Below are 22,172 nucleotides of genomic sequence, written 5' to 3' on the forward strand. Positions count from 1 at the left end.
TAGAATCAAAAAAAATACTAATCCTTGGAGGGCTTACAAAACTTTCTTTTATAGTTCAAGCATAACTGAGATAACTTCTACTGGAAGCCAAAGCAAACTATTGCCATTAAAGACATAGAGAAAAATTACTATAGATCAGAGAAAAATATGATTAGATGCACATTCAAATGTGGAAAATCTAATCTTTGCATGTAAATCAGAGAATGATGAGACAAAAAATGGCAGTCATTATTGCTCTAGTAGGGTAGATGGATAACCAGGTAGTAGAAAGGATGAAATTTTCATCTACTAGGCATGGAGAATACTCAAAATAGTGTTTACAAGAAATCAAGGACCTATTCACCATTAAAGAATTACATCAAATCATGCCTCTATTCCAAATCAGCCACATTATCAATCAACTAAAGTCAATCACCTAATCCTACCATGTGGCCTGATACCTTTCAAATATTTTTCCACCTCACCAACCTTTCTTCCTTTTAATTTTTGACTATCCCATTGCACAACTTCATAGCTAATTTCCTCTATTAGTTGTTTGATCTTGCCAAACTACAAAGCCATGTCTTTCTATTTGATCATTGCTTCATACCTTTTCTTTATCCTAGCTCTTTGATTGTTACAAACTTGTGAACAAGTAAAACTAACTACTCTTGCACCATCACCACAATTAGGGGCCTTAACATCTTTATCCTTGTGATGTTGTGAAAGCTTGTGAACCTAATTGCTTAATGTTGATCGCAACCTCACATTATATTTCATTAACTCGTCAACTAACCCCATGATTGTGTGAACAAAGAATTCACATCATCACTACCTTGATCGAAGTTAACCTTTAACCCTTTGTGAAGATGTGACAACATAGGCCTTAACTAAAAATGGACACCTCACATGTTCACAACTTGAATTCTGATTTTAGTGCAACCTCGTAACCTAAAAAGCTTAACTATTCACTGACCATGTGATGGTTCACAAACTATTAGACTTTCCTATTAGATGAAATCACAATCTCACAACCTTTGTTGAGTGTAACATAAAAATGCATAAGATCTTGTAAAAGTCAAGAACTTGACTGCTAGCATCAACTCTCACAACATCACAACTTAAAGTTAGAGTATCCTTCGATGAAATGATGTCAATTGAACTGATCAGCCTTCATTCAATGAGATATTCTTAACCCTTGCAATCATGCAAAAAGGAATACTTTGTGACCCTGGCCCACCATGAAATGTAGTGTACACTTGTATTCCTATAGTGGCTAGTCATCGAGCATTTTGAAAATGTGAGCATACACCAGACATCAATTTTCGGAGATCTACCAATAGCAATATGAGTAAAGAACCCTGGCATAGTCAGCACTCTTGACCAATTAGGCACTGCCCCTCTATCACCCTTCTAACATGTCCTTCATTGTGTGTCCTATAGTCAAAATCTATTCTCACCTTTCCTACATGGAAAATTCTTGATTCTGTACTTTGATTAAAGCTTGAGCAACTTCAGAAAACACACATACACTAGTCATTGATCTAATTTTGATTCTATGGTCACAATAAAACTAAAACCCCTATGATCCTTGTCGGTACCTCTGACTAATTAGAACATGCCACCCTATCCACCTTTTTGACACATCTTTCAACCTATGATCTTCAATTTCTTCCCCCTCATAGCTTCAAAAGTCCCAGAAATCACCTTCATGATCATGTGATCCTTCTTTTTTCCTAAGATCATAACCCTTTTATAAACTCAACACTTTTCTATCCTTACAACCTCACAATGCTACAAAAACACTTGCATTTTGTATGGTTGCAAGACCTCCTTAGAGCATTTATGATCTTGCAATAGATAGCCTGTTGTAACATTGCAACTCCATTATAACCATAGTTTTATGTTCAATAGTTAACACTTATGATCATATGACAAGGGGTCGTCATAAGATCATTGTCCTTAAAATACATACTTGTGATGCTAAGACATAGGGAAATCATATGCTCATAACCTTAAAAATATACATTAGTGATGCCATGACAAGAGAAGATCATGAGATTGGGAGGTTTAATATTTGACCTTATGATGACTTGCTAGAACCATACTCTATAACATTGAAGGAAAGACATTGAAAGCCTATGACTAGATGATAGAACCCTCAATCATAAAATCATAACTCTAGTTGAAAACATGAAAAATACCATATGACCAAAATATGGCACAAAAATCTAGGGTTTACCAAATTTTGACCATCTAAACAATCTTGACACTATAAAATGTTTCTCTGGTCTAATTTTGATGATGGTGTCAAGAAAATGAAGGTGGGGGAGCTGGAATTGGCTAACAATTCCTAAAGGGTTGAAAGAGGTCACAAGTGACCTTAGGATCCTTTATTGTACACTAATGTATGGTAAGGGATCTTAAGGTTTGGTAGGACACATTAATGTGTTGTAGGACCTTAGAGGACCCCTTACCATACATTAGTGTATGGTAAGGGGTTATAAGGGGTCCTACAACACGATAATGTGTCTTAGAACCCCTCAAGACCACTTAGGACCCATTGAAATACATTAGTGTATGGCAACTGGTCCTAATATTTAGAGTGAGTGGTGGTAACAATTTATAAGGGGTGTTAAGATACATTATTTTATCCTATAAAACATTGATACAACCTAAGAAACCTTATCATACATAAGTAGATGGTAAGGGGTCCTAGGGCACAAATTAATGTATCCTAAGTGAAATTAGGATCACTTACCATGTACGAAAAGTAGTTTTAAGGGGTCTTAAGGGGTCATATAATGCATTAATGTGTCCTAAAACCCTTTATGAACCCTTACAACCATTAGTGTATGGTATGAAATCCTAAAGGGTCATAATGGGTCTCTAGACACATTAATGTATTCTAGGACAACTTAAGACCCCTTATGACCCTTTACAACCCCTTACCATCCACTAATGTATGGTAAGAGTTTGTAAGAGGTCTTGAGGGGTCATTGAACACATTAATATGCTCTAGGACTCCTTAGTGGATACATCAGTGTATGGTAAGGGGTCCTAGTATCCATTACAATTCCTTTGGACCCTTTATGAACTATAAGATGTATAGTAAGGTTTCTTAAGGGGTTATAACACATTGATGGACATATTAATGTATTCTAAGACCCCTTAAAACCCCTTTAGACCTATTACCATACACCAACACACATTATTGTATACTAAGACCCCTTATGACCCCTTACAAACCCATTAATGTGTCATGCACACCTTAATGTGTTCTAAGTGGCATTAATGGGTTCTAATGTGTCTTATTTGGCCATAATGTGTTCTAAGGACATCTAATGGGCCATAATGGGTCCTAGGGTCCATTTAGGCTCCATTATGACCCCTTCTAATACATTAGAATTATTTAAATCCCATTCATGTGTTCTACATATGTGTTAAGGGGTCCTTATAAGACTTGTGGGGCCCCAAGACCACTTAGGAACCATTATGACCCTTTATGATACATTAGGACCACTTTAAAGCCAATAGGAAATATTAGCACTAATTACAACCACTTAAGACCCATTACAGCCCCTTAGGATAAATTAGTGTGTCCTAAGATGGTTAACATGTTCTAAGGGTTTTTAATTAGTTCTTATGTGTGCTAATGGCCCCTAAAATATTGTAAGGGGTCCTAATGGGTGTTAAGGGGTCATAGGGTTAAAACACATTAGAATACCTTAGGATCCATTAAAAAACATTATAACCCATTAAGGTGGTCTAAGTAGTATTAATGGGTTCTAGTGTGTTCTAATTGGTTCTAGTGCATCCTAAGGGGGCTTAATGGGTCATAATTGGCTATTGAACTAATTAGGATCAATCATGACCCCTTATGAGACATTAGGACTCCTAGGACACATTAGTATTTCCTACAATGGTTAATTTCTTAGAAGGCGTCATAATAGGTTTTAATGTGTCTTAATGTTTCCTAAGGTGTGCCAATAGGCCATAATAGGTTCCAATGGGACTTAATTTGTCCTATCTTGATAAGCCCCTAATATTCCCTAATGACCCCTTATAACATATTAGGAACCATTAGGACACATCAAATTGAGGCTAAAGTATGTAATACAATTATTTGTTAGGATAAACCATGGATAGAAATAAAAACTACATGCAAATATAACAAATAACAGAAAAATAATAGAACACACAGAAATGAACACAAGGCAGCAAGATTTAACGTGGTTCACCCAATCCCTGGGCTACGTCCACCAAACAGCAAGTCTGATCTTATTACAATCCAGTGATTACAACCTGATTACAATCCGTAATCCCTTACAGCTCAATACCACCGCAAGAACCAATTTCGTATCACCACATATGAAAAATACCCAACCCTAAACCCTTTTTATACAAGTAGTAAACCACTTTAGGGTTATAACATGTTGGCCATATGTTGGCTACCATGTCGGCTACTTCCCAAAAAAAAAAATTCTATTTATGAAGTATGTAAAGTACTTTTCTGATCAGTCACCACAATCTAACAATCTCCCACTTGGGGACTGATCAGGCTCCACACTAAACAACAATCTCCCACTTGGGGACTGAGCAGGCTCCACACTAAACAACAATCTCCCACTTGGAGACTGATCCTGTAGCAATACAACTACCGCATGGGGCTCCCACTGGATCAAACCACCCTGGACTCTGCTATTCTTTTATTCACATTTAGTCTAAAAGACCAACTGAAGCTGAAGAGGAGTTCAGCTTCTCCCTTGTTACAACCTTTGTCAACATATCTGTTGGATTTTCATTGGTATGGATCTTCTCTAGCTTTAACTGTCCATCCTCCAAAACTGACCGAATGAAATGGTACCCCAACTGTATGTGTTTGGTCTTAGAATGCAGAGCTGAATTCTTAGCAAGATGAATGGCACTCTGACTATCTGTGAACAAATAATTATCCTTCTGAGGATGTCCCGATTCTTCCAAGAAGAACTGAAGCCATATCATCTCTTTGGCTGCCTCTGTAGCAGCAACATACTCTGCCTTTGTAGTGGAGAGAGCATTAATCTTCTGTAGCCTAGAAACCCAGCTCACGGCTGCCCCACCAACAGTAAAGACATAACCTGTAGTACTCCGCCTGGTATCAATATCCCCAACCAAATCTAAGTCAACATAGCCCTGTAAATCAGTAGTAGAGCCCCCAAAATGTAAACACTTATTGGATGTTCCTCTCAAATATTTGAGAATCCACTTGACACCATTCCAATGCTCAAATCTTGGATGACTCATATACCTGCTAACGACTCCCACTGCATGTGCAATATCTGGCCTAGTGCATACCATAGCATACATCAAACTTCCTACAGCTGAAGCATAGGGTACCTTGGACATCTTATCCTCCTCTTCCTGTGTCTTGGGACACATCTCCTTAGTCAATTTCAAATGACCAGGTAAAGGTGTGCTGACAGCTTTAGCATTCTCCATGGAGAAACATTGCAACACCTTCTCAACATAATCAGCTTGAGGTAGTGTCAATGTTTTGTTCTTCCTATCTCTGCAAATCTTCATACCAAGGATTTGTTTTGCTGCCCCCAAATCCTTCATAGCAAATGCATGTGCTAATTGGCATTTCAGCCCCTTAATATGATCCATGTTAGACCCAGCTATAAGCATATCATCAACATATAAACATAAAATAATGTAGCTATCATCATCCAACCTCTTAAAATAAACACAGTAATCTAAATGACACCTATTATATCCATGCTCATGCATAAAACTGTCAAATTTCAGATACCATTGCCGAGGTGCTTGCTTCAAGCCATATAAACTTTTCTTCAATTTGCACACTAAGTTCTTCTTACCTTTGACCTCAAAACCCTGTGGCTGAGCCATATATATTTCTTCATCCAAATCGCTATGAAGAAAGGTTGTTTTAACATCCATCTGCTCTAAATGCAAATCTTCAGTAGCCACAAGACTTAAAACAGTACGAATAGAAGTCATTTTAACAACAGGAAAAAATATCTCATCAAAATCAATTCCCTTTTTCTGTGCAAATCCTTTTACAACTAACCTGGCCTTAAATCTTTTCTTACCTCCTTCCTCTTCTTTCAACCTGTAAACCCATTTATTCTGTAAAGCCTTTTTACCTGCAGGCAACTTGCACAAATCCCATGTCTTATTTTTCAGCAAAGAGTCCATTTCATCTTTCATTGCAGACTCCCACTGAATCTTAGTATCCACCTGCACAGCTTCATCATAACTTTTAGGTTCACCAGCATCAGTAAGTAAAATAGAATACAAAGAGGGAGAAAACCTTTGTGGAGGTCTAATTGGCCTTGTTGACCATCTAACATTCATTGGTGTGTGTGGTATTTTTTGTTGCAGTTGTTGCACATCATGAGGAATGGCTATAACATCAGCTTTTGGAGTATCATCCAACACTACATAATCATCTTCTTTCTTCTCATGTTGCTGCAACAGATCTTTGTACAACACTTTTTCATTGAATATGACATCCCGGCTTCTTATAATTTTATGATTTTCAAAATCCCAAAGCCTATAGCCAAATTCATTAATTCCATATCCAAAAAAGACACATTTCTTTGATTTAGCTTCTAGCTTGGTTCTATTTTCAGAGTCTATATGAGCAAAAGCTTCACAACCGAAGGTTTTGAGAAAAGAATAACTCACCTTCTTACCAGTCCATGCTTCCTCTGGAATACCATAGCCCAAAGGAGTAGAGGGACCTCTATTAATCAAATATACTACAGTATTGACAGCCTCCGCCCACATGTGTAAGGGCAACCCAGCATGCAACCTCATGCTGCTTGCACGCTCCATTATAGTCCTGTTCATGCGTTCAGCCACTCCATTTTCCTGTGGAGTCTTTGGAACAGTTTTTTGTCTATGAATACCATTAGTGGAGCAATAATCTTCAAATTCATGAATGCAATACTCACCACCATTATCAGATCTGAGACATTTTAATTTCTTACCAGTCTCATTTTCAACCAAGCATTTCCATTTCTTAAAAGTTTGAAATACATCAGATTTCTGTCTAAGGAAATAAACCCATACTTTTCTAGTTGCGTCATCAATAAATGTAACATAATAATGAGAGCCACCAAGGGAAGATACCTGAGCCGGTCCCCATACATCTGTATGCACAAGCTCTAATTTCTCCTTTTTGTTTTCCTTCCCTGTCTTTACAAAACTCACTCTCTTTTGTTTTCCATACACACAACTTTTACAGAAATCCATATTCACACATTTTAGACCTGGTAAAACTTTCCTTGAATGAAGTACTTTCATACCTTTCTCACTCATGTGCCCAAGTCTATTGTGCCACAGCGCTGTATCAGAATCTACAACAGCTATTTGTTCTCCCTGCTCAACTGCAGTAATTGTTCCTGAATATTCATTTTTCTCTGAAACAATCAAAGTAGAAGGAACAATATGTCCTGTACAAAGATATAAGGTGCCTACTTTCAAACCTTTTGCTACTACAAGGGAACCTTTTGAAACCTTCCAATTTTTATCATTAAAAGTAACTACACAACCCTCATCACCGAGTTGCCCTGCTGAAATTAAATTTCTACTTAGTTTTGGAACATGTCTTACCTCATGTAGTAGCCAATGATTCCCATTCTGCAACTTAATCTTAATTTTTCCCTTTCCAACAATCTGACAGGGTTCATTATCCCCCAAATAAACAAGCCCAAAATCCCCTTGGACATAATCAATGAAATAACCTCTATGAAGTGTAGCATGAAAAGAAGCACCAGAATCTAAAACCCATGAATCATCAACACTCTCTAAAGACAGAAGCAAAGCATCCTTTTCGGATTTGTTACTTACCACATTTGCCTCTTTGTCTCCATCTGATTTATCTCCTTCATTTTTCTTTCGAGTCCAGCAATCTTTCTTTTTGTGCCCTGGTTTCCCACAGTACCAGCAATTATTTGGTCCTCTCGATTGAGACCTCCTCCCCTTTGACTTTCCTCTTGATTTCCCATGATTTCTAGAGTTACTTCTTCTTTCAGTTGTTCTGCCCCTGCTTTGTGCATTTAAAGCACTTCCTGATGTAGATCCACCTGAGGATTTTCTACGAGTTTCCTCACTTAAAATAACACCGATCACATCATCATATTTTAGGGTACTAGATCCAGGAACAGAATTACTCACCGCCATTACCAAGCCATTCCAGCTTTCAGGCAAAGAACACAAAATCAAGAGAGCCCTAATTTCTTCATCAAAATTGATACCCACAGAAGATAATTGACTAGTAATAGTATTAAACTCATTTAAATGATCTGCAACAGATCCACCTTCTGCCATTTTCATATTAAAAAATGCTTCATGAGAAATACCTTATTTGAAGCGGAGGGCTTTTCATACAGTGTCGCTAGGGTTTTCATCAAATCTTCTGTCGTCTTTGCTTTTGTAATATTAAATGCCACTGATGGTGCCAAGCATAACCGAATGATTCTGAGTGCCTTTCTGTCCAAAAGATCCCATTCAGCTTCTGACATAGTTCCCTAATTCTTGGCTTTTCCTTCCAACGGCTTTCATAAATCCTTCTGATATAAATAGTCTTCCATTTGCATCTTCCATAACTGGAAGGTCTGCCCATTAAACCTGTCAACCCTCAACTTACCCTCATCTGCCATCGCTCCCACTTAACTGTGAGACTCCCACTTAACCGTGAGACTTTCCTGCAGAGGATAACTGAAAGACAACCTTGCTCTGATACCACTTGTTAGGATAAACCACGGACAAAAACAAAAACTACATGCAAATATAACAAATAACAGAAAAATAATAGAACACACAAAAATGAACACAAGGCACCAAGATTTAACGTGGTTCACCCAATCCCTGGGCTACGTCCACCAAACAGCAAGTCCGATCTTATTACAATCCAATGATTACAACCTGATTACAATCCGTAATCCCTTACAGCTCAATACCGCCGCAAGAACCAATTTCCTTTCACCACATATGAAAAATACCCAACCCTAAGCCCTTTTTATACAAGTATTAAACCGCTTTAAGGTTATAACATGTCGGCCATATGTCAGCCATAATATGTCGGCTACCATGTCGGCTACTTCCCAAAAAAAAAAAAATTTATGAAATATGTAAAGTACTTTCCTGATCAGTCACCACAATCTAACAATCTCCCACTTGGGGACTGATCAGGCTCCACACTAAACAACATTATTAATGTTGTTAAATTATGTAGGAGCACCAAGCTTGGATTTTGTAGACCTTATGATTCACATAGTTGGGGATGTGTTCAAGGCCTATTAGGGAACCTTTCCTTAAGTGCACGTGATGGTTGGAGTCATCATCTTGGAGTTAGAGTCATTTTCATGGTTTCTATTAATGTGTTCCTACTTACTAGTAGAGCATAGGAGATTACATTTGTGAGCTTTTTCCAAGGGGGTTGGTGTGTGTGCTCTTGGATTTGGATAGTTGGTTTGCATGTGGACCTATGTGTAAGTGTGTGTATTCTTATTTGTTATTATGAGTTAGCTATGCATTGTAAACTTGGGGCATGTCCTAAGTATTTAATTTGTGTTATGTATTTAATGTTTGTAGCCAAGTTCACTTGTGGCTTGATGGGTATACTAAATATGAGTTTATTTAATTTATGTAATTGTATAGGCTGACCTATGCCTTGGTTTAGTATAAGTAGAGGGTCTTGTGGAGTCTAGAGTCATGGTTATCATTCATCTGACATGGAGAAGATGAGTAGCAAAGAGGAGCAAAGTTTGAGTAGAGCTAGTAGCTAAGTGTTGGCTTGGGAAACAAGGAGGTTACTTGATGAATTGCAAGTACAAGTTCAAATTATTCTTGGATTTCTTTACTAGGTTGTTGATCTAGGCTAGCTAGTGGTTTGGATCTTGTGAGAACTTGCTGAAATTCTATTGTAATTGTTGATGTATTTGGCCGTAACCAAGAAACCCTTACAACCAGACATCTTGGATGAAATCTTATTATGAAAATTTCCATTGTGTGGGTCTAAAACTATATATTATTGTTTATATTCCATTGTGTGGCTATTTTTCAAGGGCTATGACATCTCTTTTGTGGATTCTCCTACCTTGCACTCTGTCAGGTGGTATCAAAATGAGTTTTCCTAAGTGTGTAGACAAATTGCCAAAGTTGAGGCAATTTGCACCAAGGCCTTGGGTGAAGATTATTAGAGCAAAGGTTGGATCTGGTTTTTTTTTTGTAGAGTGTTTACAAAGATCTTGGAAGATGCTTCCAAGAACATTAGACCCTAAGATTATTGCAAATCTTCATAATATAGTGGAGACAAGGATTAATGAGACAGTTTCTCAAGTGGACATTGTTGTGGACACTTCTTTATCTAAATGAGTTGATAAACTAAAAAAGGAAGTTGTATGCTACTAGAGTTGGAATCTACTAATCTAGAAGTGAGTGGTCTAGCCAATTAGAAGACTTGTATGAGAATGAAGATGGCATGGGAAGGTTGAGGTTGAGGTTTGTTTTTTTGATCAATTTAGAGTTTGATGTGAAACCTATAGAGAAACTTGTGGTTGTTTCTAAAGAGGTTCCTAATCTTGTTTATGTTGGGATGGAGATTGATTTTTATGATTAGTTGGTTGAGTCTAACATGGAAATTGTGGAGCACTTGGTTGTGGATGCTAAGGTTTTTGTGGGTGATGATTTACATGATGTTGATGACATGGATTTGATATTGGAGGATGCTATTATTATTGGTTATGATCAGTTGCAAGAATTATTGGTGAAGCATTATGTTTAGTTTGTTCCTGGGAGTGAGCATAGTGATTGGATTGTTGAGATTCATATGATCTAGATTTTGAATGGATGAAGCATAGATGGTTGATTTTTTTTAAAAATCTCTTGTCCTTTATGGATTAGAAATCCTTTGGTGAAGATGAAGTTGGTTGCAAAAATTTCTTTGGGCATCAAAGTGTTGGACATACTTTTTTTATCTACTCGAGGAGTCTGATGCATGAGCATCAAGCTTGGATTTTGTGGACCTTATGATTCATGTGGTTGGGGATCTATTTGAGGCATATTGGGAAACCTTTCCTTAAGTGTGCATAAGATTTGGAGTCATCATCTTGGATTTAGAGCCATTTTCATGGTTGTTGGCAATGTGTTCCTATTTACTAGTAAAGCTTTGGAGATTGTATTTACGAGTTTCAATCTGAGGGAGTTGGTGTGTGTGCTCTTGGATTTGGATAGTTGGTTGGTATGTGGACCTATGTCTTAGTGCATGTGTTCTTATATGGTCTTATGAGTTAGCTATGCATTGTAAACTTGGGGCCTACCCTAAGTATTTAATTCATGTTATGTATTTAATGTTTGTAGCCAAGTCGACTCGTGGCTTGATGGGTATATTTAATGTGGGTGTATTTAATTAATGTAATTGGCTAGGTTGAGTTGTGTCTTGGTTTAGTATAAGTAGATAGTCTTGTGGATTCTAGAATCATGATTATAATTCATCCTTCATGGAGAAGATGACTAGCAAAGAGGAGCAAAGTTTGAGCAAAGCTAGTAGCTAAGTGTTGACTTGGGAAACAAGGAGTTTGTTTGATGGCTTGTGAGAATGAGTTCAAATTCTTCTTGGACTTCTCGACCAAGTTTCAGATCTAGGTTAGCTAGTAGTTTGGATCTTGTGAGATCTTGTTGAACTTTTATTGTAATTGTTGATGTATTTGGTCATAACCTGGAAGAGCTTACAACTGGGCATGTTGGATGAAATCTTATAATGAGAATTGGCATTGTGTGGATCTAAATCTTTGTGTTATTATTTATATTCCATTGTGTGGTTGTTTGTAGGGGGCTAGGACATCTCTTTTGGGGATTCTCCTACCTTGCACTATGTCATTAGAGTAATTAGATATTTTCTAATTAACTCTATTCTACATAATCTAAAATCTAGGCATCTAATCATTAAAATTTTATTGATTATTATCATGCAACCTAGATTAGATTCTTGTTAGGGTTTTTATCTCCTTTATAAGGATGATATCTCTTTGTATTCATTAATTCTCTTTTGATTAATAGCAATTTATCCTTTTCTCATCAAGATTGTCTCATTTGTGGATCGAGGAATTTTAGTCTTCATAGTTATTGATCCTCTCTTTCTATGATAGGTGTTTGCATGTAGGTAATTCTTGGGAGATGCAGGGTTAAGTTTTCATCAACTTTAACATGGTATTAGAGCTCCATATCCTCGTGCCCCTATTCTCTTAATGAGAGATTTGGCTACAGTTTTCATATTTGGTTTCTATAGAGGATTTTGTATTAGATCTAGGGGCACCTTTACTTTGGGTCACTTTGAGCCCATAAAGACCTCACCATTAAGCTCAAAGCACCTGAAAATACTTATTTGCATATATAATTTAAACAATTTGGATGTTGTTGAAATATGAGGGAATGATTTTTTATCCAAAGGTCGTAAAACCTTGGGCTCTAAAATTGGGGTGACAAGTTTTTATTATTTTTTAAAATAAAATAAGTTGCAAATTATTTTTTACAACAACATTTTTTGTTTTAAAAAAAATGTGTACAAGGGCAATCTCTCTTCCCTTGGTACCTTTACCTTTTGGTCAGTCATCATCTTAAACTCACATTGTTTTCTATCCCTTGCTCTCTTTCATCCTGATGATGGATTATGTAGCATGATTCAAAATATTGATGGTAAAAGTCTTTACACAATTGAATCCATAAACAAATCAATATAATACAATGGATTGTGGAAACTTGATCTCTTTGATTAAAACCTTGTTATGGAGGCCTTTTTTCTTGAAAAATGCACTATCGTACTCATAGTCAACACAGGCCCTTCACATGCACTTGGCCTCTATGCTTGACGAAGTTGTCCTCAATTAGCATGTTGCATTAGATCTTGGGAGATGCGCATTAGTTGATGCATTTGATTGGGGGCGGCCTTTATTGCATCTTCCTATATTTGGACATTAGATAAATTGAGCAGGCCACTAGCCCCATTGTCAACAACACATGCAATGCCTTTCTGGCACTAGCTATGAAATTTGCTCCATTTCTTATGTTATTTCATGATTATTGTGGCCTTTTTGTGTTAATTTTGATCTAAGCTCCAAGAACCTAGTGGCCCACATTGGCCATGTCACCCTCATCCACAACCTTGATTATACTTGCAGGCTCTGGCAACACTCGCTTCAAAACAATTGTTGGCATATGTTTTAGAGAAGTGCACATACACTTTTTTAGGTATAGTAGACTTATGTACCAATGTTTTTTGAGGATCTCAAGCAGTTTATGACATGGGAGGTATGTTTTTGCCAGTGACTAATCACTTGTTGACACATGCCAATCCTTTTATGGTTACTAGGAATTATTTTTCCTAGCTCTAAAATGAGCTTTTATAACAATAAGATATAATCATTTTGGCAAAGGGATCAATTTTTTGGCTTTTATTTGCCACAAAGGCCATTTAACCATCAAATTTTGGCTTGTCACTTTTTGATATGAGCACTACATCAACATACATTTGTTGGCCCTTCTAACTCTATTTGGACCTACCTTCACATTTATTCTCATATCTCGAGCATACTGACTTCATTTTCCATGAACACAATATCACCAGAAAGAGGGTTCTAAACTCGTTGTGATGGTAGGGGTATTTTTAGTTTTGATGCATTTTTATGGCTTTTTTCCTATCAAAGTTATTAGGAGTTATTTTCACACTCCAAGAGGCATATCTTGAAAATATGATCTCTAATTAGGGAATTCTGTATATCTTCATAAATGTCTTTCAGATATACTTCTAGTGATGCTAGTTGTTTTTCTAGATTCTTCTCAAAGCACATTCTATTTAGTTTTTTGTATTTTTGCATTATGGTGGATATCTTAGTTATTTTAGGTTTGGAGATCAATTTTGTTACTTCAAATGATTTTTCATGGGTCATACTATCTATTGTGACAACCTTACGTCTCTTCTAGTCTTTGTAGACATCTACTATATGCATTCTTGAACATGCACCAAGATAAAGTGTCATATTCTATTTGCATTTTCATTTCAATTATTTTTCCTTTCTTTGCCTTTTTATTTGAGTAGTCTCATGTGAGGAAACTCATGTAAATTACTATATTCTTGGGATTCACAACATCTTGTTCCTTATTGTGCATGCACTACTCTGATTAAAGTGTCACGGGGGGTTGATGATTTGCCTTTTTTTTCCATCTTCCTTTGTCTAGTAAGTGTCCCTTCCGTGACATTAGCCTCATGACATGTCTAAGATTGATCACCTCAGTACACACATATGTATTCTTTTGTGCATCTTGATCATGGTTCCTTGACATGTAATTCCTTTGACCCACTTTTCCAGTTGCTTGTCACCTCACCCTTGTTTGCATTAACCTCACCCTTGTTTGTATTAGGAGGGTTCTTCTATTTTTCCTTATGCTTCCATAGTTTGATGGAGTGAGATATGTATTCAGTATTTATTCCTATGTACTTGGAGGATGCAATAGCTAGGTACCTATGCATTTTGGTGAGATGGATCATTTACCATATAGACACTTTTCTTTTTGTTCCTACTTTAGTTGCAACCTTCAATGTTTGATTGGTTAGCTCTTTAGGCTTTGATGTTTCATGTCAATTGTATCTTTAAGTTTGGTTGTTTTCCTTTGTGTGCCTCTTGATTTGAGTAGTTTTTGTTGATATCACTATTGCATATTATAGTATTCTCTATCTAGTTAGGTGTTATTTCAATGGAGGTTCTTCAAATCAACCATTATTTTTTATAAACATTTGCAACTTCTTATGCTTCTCTGGTGTTCTACATGATCATCTCTTTTGTTCCTATCTTCTGAGACATTCCCTAATTTGGAGATTTCTTCAATCATTCACTAGTTCTTTAGCATTCTTTCCATCTCTTTTTGGAGTACATTTTTTCTTGTGTAGTTTTCTCTATTTCTCTTCTTTACATATATTTGGTTGTGTTTGGGTACCTAATCAAGCTTTGATGTCAAGACTTAAATCTACTTTCAATAGTTGTTTCTAGGTTTTTAGCTACTCTCTAAGTTTATCTTAAGGGGAGGTGTTAGAGTAATTAGATATTTTCTAATTAACTCTATTCTACATAATCTAAAATTTAGGCATCTAATCATTATTATTTTATTCATTATTATCATGCAACCTAGGTTAGATTCCTATTTGGGTTTTGATCTCCTTTATAAGAATGATCTCTCTTTGTATTCATTGATTCACTTTTGATTAATAGAAAATTATCTTTTTTCTCATCAAGAATGTCTCATTTGTGGATCTAGGAATTCCATCCTCCATAGTTGTTTCTCATCTCTTACTGTGATAAGTGTTTTCATATAGGTGATTCTTGGGAGCTATGGGGTTGAGCTTTTTTCAACTTCAACAAATATGCTTTGAAAGATCCTAACATATTATAATGGGTACTAGAAGGTTGTAATGTGTCCTAAGGGTTCCTAGAACCACTTAGAACCCACTAAAACCCCTTAGGACAAATTAGGAAACATTAAAACCCTAAAGTATATCCTATGATGATTAATGTGTTCTAAGGGGTCATAATGTGTAATAATGTGTATGAATGGGTTCCAAGGGGCCACAATGGGTCCAAAGGGTTCTTATGACCAGTTAGGACCCATTAAAACACCTTGGGAAAAATTAAAATATATCAGAACACATTAGAAAACATTATTTTCCTACAATGATTAATGTGGTGTAAGGGGCCCTAAAAGGTCCTAATGTGTCCTAATATTTACTACAAAGTTGTAATGGGTCCTAAGGAGTCCTAGAACCATCTAGGACCCATTATGACCCCTTATGATACATTACAACTACTTAGAACCCTAAAATGTACCCTATGATTATTAATGCTCTCTCTCTCTCTCTCTCTCTCTCTCTCTCTCTCTCTCTCTCTCTCTCTCTCTCTCTAGTTCATGGTTAAACATACAAGTCAATTGCCAATAGAATATCATTAATACAATGAGTAATGACCCTCAAATGATCATGCACAAGTGAAGGGATTAAGGTTGCACTCAATAGTCCTTTAGGAATCATGTTGATGATAATGTTTGATTCCTAAAATATGGTCAAGTCTAAAATTTCTTAAAAACTCTCAAAATCCAAAATATTTATTTTATCTCTTATGTAGTTGAAACCACTCTCAAACATATGAGAGTATATACATAACATGTAACTTAGGTATAAGATCTTATAGTTAAAGGTTGCATTTTATGTATGATCCCAATAGTGAGATTGGCCTGGCAAGGCCCATTCGATTTTACTTGTTGGTTTAGAAGGGATTTTTACAAGTAAATTCATTTATTTTGGAAATTTACATAATGTGCATGTACTATGTTTTCAATTCCTCAAGCCTAAGCCTTGGGCAACCCAATCCATAACATGTGTTCCCTATTTTGCGTGCACACACTATAGCTAAAATTAGAGAAAACATATAAATTGACATCATTTTGGTCAATTTTGTACACTTACCCTACCAGCGGAGGTTTCATGAAAATATTTTATGAATCTGCAAAATATATGCTCTAGCAAACTAGTAAGTCTACCCTCGCTAGTTGGGATAAATTAGGTTTATAATAATATCCTTTCTATGGATAATTTAAAGTGCTTGATGATGTATTATATGCCATTACAATATGAGGTCCCATATGTGTAATAATTCGTATAAGACCAAACATCACCCAACTACTAAGATTTTAAGTAGGTTCATGAATTTAATTTGGGTAAGGACCATTGAACAGAAGTAAAAAAATGTTCATATTTAGTTGAGAGTAACTGTAGATAGTCTTTAGCTTGTAATTCTAGAATAATTTATTAATCATGGTGCATCAACATGTCATTCATTTCTTGTTTGTATGTATGTATCTTGAACATATAATAGAAAAATATGCTAATGCATACCATCTTATGCTTATTTCCTTAATTTTAAAATGTGTGCATATATATCTATATATTCAACCTATCTATACAATTATCACATGAATAAAGACACCAATCTCCAAGATAGCCTTTATTATAGGTCATGATCTAGATTATTTTGATTATTAGTTCCTGCCAAGGCAGGATACTATAGCATTCATTGAAATGGCAGGATATTATAGCATTCATTGAAATGCCACTGTTCCATTTGATTGTCCAATGAGATTTAAGTATTTTTTGACAACTTTTTAGATCTCTAAAGTTTTAATATATATTGAAGTTTTTAGAATTAAAGAGAAAACATTTATCTTCAATATGATTGGTTGCTTTTTGCTACATTAGTGTTTTTGGCTCACTCTAATAATTTTAGGAACTTTATACATTCCAATGTGGGAAAAAAGATGAGTAATAAATAAAGTTGAAAAAGCACCATAAATATCTTGTACTTATTCTAAGGACAATAATAAATGAATTTTTAAAAGTACCATAAATATTTTGTACTCATTTGAGAACAATAGTAAATGAATTAAAAAAAATATTAAAAAATACTATAAATATCTTGTACTTATTAAGAGAACAATCTTGAACAATCTTGAATTTTTTAAATTTTTTTTCCTACATTCGAGAACATTGTAGAAGTATTTTTATTTCAATTTAGAACAAAATTGGGGCACATGGTGACAAAATTTGTACCACAAGATAGATCAATGTAATTATCCAAACAAAATAAACCTACCTCTACATTATTTATCAAAAACTATTATTTGTCTTGCTAGTCATTAATTGCTTAATACAAAGTAGACACTCTCTTGGTCACATATGATTTAAATGTATTTCTATATTCTTCTTTTACCACAACAAAATCAATATACATTATGCATCAATGACATTTCATTTTTTAAATTTTGTATTAGCTTATTAGTCAATGTTGTATTTGCATATAGAAGTATAATACAATATTTTTTTAACTCAAATTTTTTTACTGACTAATTGTATGACTAATGCAATAACAAATTCTACATCGGCAGGTACTAGACGCTAGGCATCCTTGTTTGTTAGATCCATAGTTATGAGCTCATCATTACAACCACAAACTTAACCCACCTAAAATCAACTTCAAAAGTTCAAAATTAGCTAGCTACAACCAAACATACATTTTTGTGATTTGATGTCATTTGATGGCATTTAAAATTGTATATAACATTCATTCCAATCATGGAATAGAATATCTTTAGTCACATTTTCCCCCATCCTTGCTTGTATTGAAAGAGAAAATCAATAGTGAAGCATTTGGATTTGGTGCTTATTATAGTCCAAGTCTTGCATTCTATCATCTTAAATCTTGTTTCACATGAAGGGTTGACCCAAGCATAACACCACATATGATTTTGGTTGTACAACCACCTAGAAAGGTATTTATCAATTCCTAATACTTACAAGCAAACATAAACTGTGGATCATATAGTCATTAATAGAGCATGCAAAAGAACAAAGTCCACAATCTGGCTACAATTTTTTTGCAAGAAGAGGACTTGTTAATGATTGCAAATTTATACCATATATACAATATCCTCCTTTGATAAAGTTGAGCTCAAAGAGAAAATTAGAAGTGTCCACTAAATATTGGTGTCGAACCTCTCAAGACCAAACACTAACATATTGGTGATTTTCATTATCAGTGTTTATTTTTCAATCATATAAAAAACTACGTGTACCCTTCTCATTCCTAATTTAACAAATACACTCATCAAAAAGATTCGTTTCCCATTATTCATATCAAATTATACAATAAGATTTGACCTAAACTAATTCTAACACGTGTTCACTTCGTGTGATATTGCTATCAAGATTCAACCATCTATTTTTTTTCAATCAAACCCATTGACCTATGTTTCATGAGTGGTGGTTAACAGGGACCCATTTCTCATGAGAATGAGTGGAACATTTAACACACATTGCATCTAGGTGATAGTCACAGAGGAGAAGCAGTACGAGGAGGTTACGCATCCTAATACTAGTCTAACTTGAATGCACTTAAATTGTCCACTTCATTTCGGAACATTTTATGATATAAATTAATTAAAAAAACCTTTAAAAAGTCTTAATGAAGGTTTTGAAAGACAATGTTCTCTTCTGTAACATAGATCTTTCAAACACAAACCTTTCTTCTTATTTTAAAAAAGACAAATTTTTTTTTATTAAATAATATTAAATATGACAAATACACTAATTCAAAATGCACATGTAGATATGTCCTACATTATTATAGAACACCAATAGAGACCAAACTACGTATGATCTAGGTGTTTCCACCAAGAAAATCCAAAGCACAGTATTAGAAGGGCCACAGCATGTTCTGGAGCAAACCAAACCAAACCAAACCAGACAATGTTTGACTAAAGAACAACAAAATTGCGACTCGAACACGAAACCTGTTTCTGGAACATACAACAGAACCTTCTATCTCGAATTTCGTTGAAAAGGCCAGCATCTTACAACAGAAAGCTTTTTCAGATTACATTTCGTACGCAGAGGCGACACGAGATTCGTTGACACGTTTGCAACTGAACGCAACTTTCTGAAGTGTTCACACCGAACTCGGAGATCCTCTCATCGTTCTTCGCCTTCTAGAAACCCTTTTTGAAAATACTGACCTCATCCATGATGTCGGAGCTTTTCCGATCCATTGACAATTTTGCCACATGCTTGAGACATCCACCGTAACTATAAATTTCGCCTGCAATTCTCTGAAAGACATGGTTAAATGGCGGAACTGAAGAACAAAGGTGTGTTGCAGGAGAACATGAACTCGGATTTCTTACCTCTGAACGAAAATGATTCGGAAGATATGGTTCTGTATGCAGTTCTGATGGAAGCCCTAAATCTCGGCTGGTCCCCGAAGGAAGGAGCCAGAAATGCCTCAGAGATTGAAAATTTAGGGGAAAACGAGGGTTTCGGAGGGGGAAATGGGGGTTTCGGTAAGAAGAAAGGCAATTTGGGGAAAAATGAGAGTTTTACTGAAAGGAAACATTACAGAGGCGTGCGCAGACGGCCCTGGGGAAAATATGCTGCGGAAATCAGAGAATCGGCGTCGCGGCGCTGGCTGGGGACCTTCGATACGGAGGAAGAAGCTGCCATGGCGTACGATAAAGCCGCGCTGGTCATGAGAGGATCCCGAGCGCTCTTGAATTTTCCGCTTGACGTGGTTCTCAGCGCCATAAGGCGAGATCCTGCGCCTCATAATTTGAAGAGGAAAAGGTTGAGGCGAACAGAGCTGCCGAAACAGTTGGAGTACCAGTACCATATGCCTAGGGTTGAGAACGAGCAAATGGATAACAATTCACAGTCATACTCAGAATCTCAATTTTCTCCAGAAAGGGCGGAATTTGATCAAGATCTCGGTACTGAGAACGAGCAAATGGATAAAGATTCTCAGTCATTTTCAGAATCTCAATCTTCTCCGGAAAGAGTGGAATTTGATCAAGATCTTTGTGTTGAGAACGAGCAAATGGATAAAAATTCTCAGTCATCTTCAGATTCTCAATCATCTCCAGAAAGAGTGGAATTTGAAGATCTCGGTGTAGAATTCTTGGAGGAACTGTTGAATTCGTCAATAGAGCTTGACGATTGCTTTGGTTCAACTGATCAACTTTTCTGATTATCTGTCCTGTCTTGTTTCCGTGGTTCATTCGGTATGAATCCTGTAAAAAGTGAGTTCATATTTAAAGATATTGTTTTTTAAATGTGAATTCATTCAAATTCACAAGTATTTTTTTCAATTGGGGCTTCGAACCATTGTTTTGCACTCTTCTTCATTCATTCTATCTTTCTCCTTTCTTTATTGTCTCTGAACATTTTCTAAGTTTTCCCAAGTTTGTATCAGATTTGCTGTTTGTTTTACTTAGAGGGTTAAGAAGGCCCGTTGCTATTAGAATTACACCAAGAATTATTCATATAATATAACAATTTTCTTTCAAAGTTGACAATTCTTTTACAATTAACAATTATTTGTTTCTTTTGTTGGGAGTTCTTTTACGACTACCAATTTGTCCTTTCTTTATTGTATTTATATACATAGTACTAGAATTTAGTGAGGAGGGTTTTTTAAATAAAAAATAAAAATATTATTGTAAGTTTTTCAGTACTATTATTTGGTTCATTTTAAATATTATATTTTGTACTTATAAATTAATTAGATATATCAATAAAAAGATTAGCTTGAATGTAATAGATTGTTATTCTTAGATTATAAAATTATAATACGATTATAGATTTCAAATATATATACACTTTAAAATCAATACGATTGTTTTCTTTGAATATGAAATCTTTCTTTAATAGTGGTAAACTTGGTTGAGTGGTGGAATCTCATGATTTCTCATACCAACACTTTTAGGCAATACTTTTACAATTGTAGATCACACTGTCAAGAAATTAACAAAACCATTTTGGAGGAGTTTATGAGGGCTTATAGAAAGCAAAATAAAAACTATTTGATTCTCATCTCTAGATGTTGGCTACTTGTAAGTTACATAATAAGTTCAAAATCACAAAAACTCATTAGAACAAGGTGTTGGATACAATTGTTCAATTGTGTGTTGTCTTTGATGTCACACAAATATCATATTAGTCATCAGATAGTGTCTACTGAGCTCAAAAGGTCAGCTAGATAAAGGATAGTGTCTACCGAGCTCAGAAGGTCAGCTAGACAAAGGACAGAGTCTACCGAGCTCAGAAGCAGTTCTTACCGAGCTCGCTCGGTCATCAAAGGTAATTTGGAAGAAGTAGTTCTTATCGAGCTCTCATGAACGGATTCAATTCTTATCGAGTAAACTTGACAGCCAAAAGATTTTAAGGATATTGCAATGTTAACCAAGTCAAGAAGGTTAACTCGGGAAATTTCTGGAAGCAGTATTTACCAAGCAGGGTTAGCCAGTAAGGATTTCATTATTTTATGAAATAACGTTTATTTGTTCAGAGTAATATCTGTAGCCGACTGATGTATGGTTTATTGGTAAATGTAACATGTGAATGAGCCGACCTGATAATCTAAATGGTATAAGTAAGAGGTCAAGTTGCGAATTCTAAGAGTGTGTAAGATGGAAGTGTGGAATTAATGAGATATGAGGACTAATTATTGTGGAACCGAATTTGAAGGATGATCAGAGACCATTGAGGAGCAACAGAGCCATATTTGATCAAGAAGAATCTAATGAAGCAAAAC

General features: G+C 35.6%; 1 protein-coding gene across 1 annotated transcript; it reads left to right on the plus strand.

Moving 5' to 3' along the window:
• The first annotated feature begins 19,691 nt into the window (after positions 1-19,691).
• Positions 19,692-20,727, plus strand: LOC149537891 (uncharacterized). Its single transcript, XM_089799305.1, has one exon. It carries the CDS (start codon positions 19,713-19,715, stop codon positions 20,604-20,606), a length of 894 nt encoding a protein of 297 aa, XP_089655431.1. The 5' UTR covers positions 19,692-19,712; the 3' UTR covers positions 20,607-20,727.
• Positions 20,728-22,172: the final 1,445 nt, after the last annotated feature.

This window comes from Cupressus sempervirens, chromosome 9 (assembly GCF_028749045.1).
Source record: "Cupressus sempervirens isolate cs-2001-9-10 chromosome 9, ASM2874904v1, whole genome shotgun sequence".
NCBI lineage: Eukaryota > Viridiplantae > Streptophyta > Pinopsida > Cupressales > Cupressaceae > Cupressus > Cupressus sempervirens.